Source organism: Colossoma macropomum, unplaced genomic scaffold, assembly GCF_904425465.1.
Source record: "Colossoma macropomum unplaced genomic scaffold, Colossoma_macropomum, whole genome shotgun sequence".
NCBI classification, from domain to species: domain Eukaryota; kingdom Metazoa; phylum Chordata; class Actinopteri; order Characiformes; family Serrasalmidae; genus Colossoma; species Colossoma macropomum.
In genome coordinates, this window is record NW_023494786.1 from 22,502,179 (window position 1) to 22,505,764 (window position 3,586).

At 40.1% G+C, this 3,586-nt stretch overlaps 1 protein-coding gene across 1 annotated transcript; it reads left to right on the forward strand.

Annotated features, from left to right (window-relative positions):
• Window positions 1-891: 891 nt before the first annotated feature.
• Window positions 892-2,463, forward strand: irgq2 (immunity-related GTPase family, q2). Its single transcript, XM_036555743.1, has one exon. It carries the CDS (start codon window positions 1,324-1,326, stop codon window positions 2,461-2,463), a length of 1,140 nt encoding a protein of 379 aa, XP_036411636.1. The 5' UTR covers window positions 892-1,323.
• The last annotated feature ends 1,123 nt before the right edge of the window (window positions 2,464-3,586 follow it).

Sequence of the window (3,586 nt, forward strand, 5' to 3'; positions counted from 1 at the left end):
AATTTTACAGAAGCCTGAAAAACTAAACTTTTTTTTTTTTCAGTTGTAATGTAACAATTGTATTTATTATGCAGGTTCACACACAACACCAGCAGTGCATGCCAACACCTAGTGCTGTTCAATTTCTCACACTGCATTTTGCCATTACTGCATAAAATTAACCCCAGAAAAAAACAAATAGCAATAGTAGATTACATGTGGCTTGAAATTTACACTCTAGGGAGGAAGTTAAACTAATGCTTTTAAGATAAACAGTATAGCCTAGCCTTTTCTCACATCTTATCTTTCAGCTTAAAAACAATGATGTGTGAAGAGTTAGTTAGCTGATACCAAATGAGGTGAATTCATAAATGATAGTAAATGTTTCATTTCATTAAATCTTTACAAGTGTAAATGAGCTTGAGCTTGACGTTATCAGCACTCTTACTGCAACACATTCTATGTGGTGTAGCTGCACTTTACACTGTATCTGCTACACAACACTCTGCAATGGTATGGTGCCCCATGTCCAATGGTCTTTGTTTATCTTTCCAGCATTATTTCAGGTTTTTAAAAATGCCATGTTATTAAAAAACAGTGAATTGCATTTCTGTTACAATAAAACATGATAAAATTATGAAAAACGCATGTCAAAAATTCCATCGTTGCTGTATAAATCTAAAAACATATTTCACTCACTCCCCCAGATTTCATTTTTCCATGCTTCTTGTAAAAATCACCAAAGTTTAGTCTTAGAAGCTGGTTGAATTTTCTGCTTCTCATAATCCAAGTAATCCCAAATGCATTCAGTGATGCTGAGGTCTGGACTCTGAGGTGACCAGTTTGTTGTTCTGAGAACACAAGCAGCTTCTCTGTTTGATAAGTACGTCTTGAACTTCTCAGCAGTGTGCTTGGGGCCGTTATCCTGGCGTGATATTAAATTCTTTCCATTCAAACATTTTTCTTTTTCCACTCAAACTTATCAGCATTCATGGTGCCTTCAATTAAAAAAAAAACAAAACACTAACTCATCCCCAAACTTATGCTGATCCTGCACCATGCTTGACTGATTAATATGTTTCCTGCCTTTTCTGACATTGGAAAATCACTAACTTGTACTTAATGGCTTTTTTGACTGGAAATTAAATAAACGAAAGGGTGGTCTCTTTTCTTTACTCAGTACTGTGTTCTGATACATGATGAGGGCACACACCCTGTAATTTATCACTCTGAGTGTAAACACATTCAGAAGTACACAGTAAGTATGTATAAAGTAAGAAATGTACTATACAGTAAGAAATTTAATTACTTCTAAGATAATGTTCCCTCTGTAGGTCAACAGACATGGCTGATGTGTTGAAAAGTCTTAACCTCCTGGAGAGCCTGAAAGAGTCCATTGAGAAGAACAACATTTCAGACATAAAGGATGCTGTTGAAGACATGTTGATAAGCCGTATCAACATCGCTGTGGTAGGGGAGAGGGGGGCCGAGAAAGCGATGTTTATTAACTCTCTCAGAGGGCTTAGTGTTGGGGATGAAGGGGCTGCTCTCTGTCCCTCTGCTGCGGCTCCAGAGGAATTGGCTGTATTCCCAAATCCAAAGCATCCAGATTTCCGTCTATGGGACCTGCCCACCATCTCAAGTGACCCCTCTTTTGACCCTGAGAATTACGTGGACCGCTATAAAATCCTGCGATATAATGCTATTATCATGACCTTCACGCAAAGCCCGAGCGCAAACATGGTTGCAGTCTGGAGAGAGGCGAGATCGCTGCAGAAAGACACGTTGTATTTTGCTTTATTGGCATCCGAGAAGGACACTGAGAAAACCTTGGAAGCCAAAAAGAAGGCCAGTCTGGAGGTACTGAAAGCAGAAGGACTGTCTCAGCCCAAAGTATTCCTTGTGTGTCCTTCTGCTTTGGAAAAGCTGGAGTTCCTAAAGCTCTTAGAGGTGATGCAGGGTGATCTTCCAGAGATCAGGGCTCATGCTCTTCTGCTGGCTCTGCCCACATTTTCCAGCACCTTGGTGGCCCAGAAGAAGGAAGCCTTCAAGGCTCTAGGCTGGGCAGCAGCTTCTCTCTCTGCTGGGGTTTCTGCTATTCCTGTTCCCCTGGTGGCCTCCATGGTGGATGCCAGTGTTGCTGTACGGATTCTAACGAAAGCCCAAATCTCTCTTTGCCTGGATGATGAGTCTGTGGAGAGGTTGGCGAGGCAGAGGGGCATCGAGCCAAACAAGCTTAAGGGACTGCGAACCTGTCTCCTTTCAGTGGAGGTCAGCAAGAGCGAAGTGAAGAGGAGGCTTTCAGTGGCCGAGAAAGACACCAGCACAGCCACCACAAAGCTAGTGGAACTGGCCATGCCACGCCACGCCAGATCCGTCAGCCGCTCCTTCACAGTCATGCTGCAGGCCATGAACTCTGCCATTGATGACATTAGTGCTGATGCAGATAAGATTGTAGCGATAGCAACAGGGGTTTCACAGTAAATCATGATTGTCACAAAAAAGGCAACATCAAGTTTTTTGCTGATAGAATCATTCAGGGTTCAGAAAGTGAAGAGCGACATCTGTTGATGTTGCAATGCTGCCTGTAGAAGGAGTTCAAATAAGGGACATGCTAATGGTTCTCTTTTCAAACTGTGGAAGTGCAAGTGCAGGAAAGTGTTTTATTTCTGTGTTACAAGCAGCAGCAACTCGACATGCATACTGTATGTAAACCATAGAAGAATACGACCTTTAATTATTCTGATTTTGCAGCTGATGCTTGTATAAGTGTAGTGCTGATGAAATGTAAGCACTTAAGACTTAATATAAGTGCTTTAAAGAGACAAAAGCATAGAGTGAAAACAGAAGCAAAAGAAAAGAGAGTAAGATTTTGCATTCTATCTATATATCAACTAAGATTGTGTATGTGCACTAGATGTACAGCTATTAAAGGGGAATTCCGTCAATTTTTTCAAAATTTCTGCATGATTCAAGCCTGAAGCCTATTACATTAAATGGTTATGAATACGCTGCTTGGTGCCTATTACTTTTTTTTTTTTTACAGTTGTTTGGAAATATTTTGGCCTGAGGCACTTTTGAAAGCCAAACAGAGCAAATAGTTACATGCAGGGAGTTGTAAAGCAAAATGGTATTCCACCCCCCCATTTGGCTCAGAAGACATATGTAGACTCACTGGTCATTCTAAATAGTAAGTAAAATATTAACATATTTATGTAGACATAGCGACCCCCGGTTGTTGTCACCACCTCTGTAAAGAAATCGAGTTTTCACAGTGCACCATTTCTGTATAAACTTTTTTAAATCTAAACAATCGAATCATGCAGAAATTGGTGGTATTCCCCTTTAAAGAAGAAAAAAGTTACAGAACAATTGTGTAGTTGCATTGTCACCAGAACTTCTTGTGAGTGAGATGTCTCTGAAGTGTTTATTCACACTTCACAAGGTAAATATCTGCTATCACTGAACACAGCTTGAAATTACAAGTGCTAATAAATAATTGTGCAACTGGCTAATCTAGCTGGAGTGGCCTGTTACTGTCATTTAATATAAAAACAATTGACCCGTATTATTGTGAAGTACAATTATTTTCATACAATTACATTTA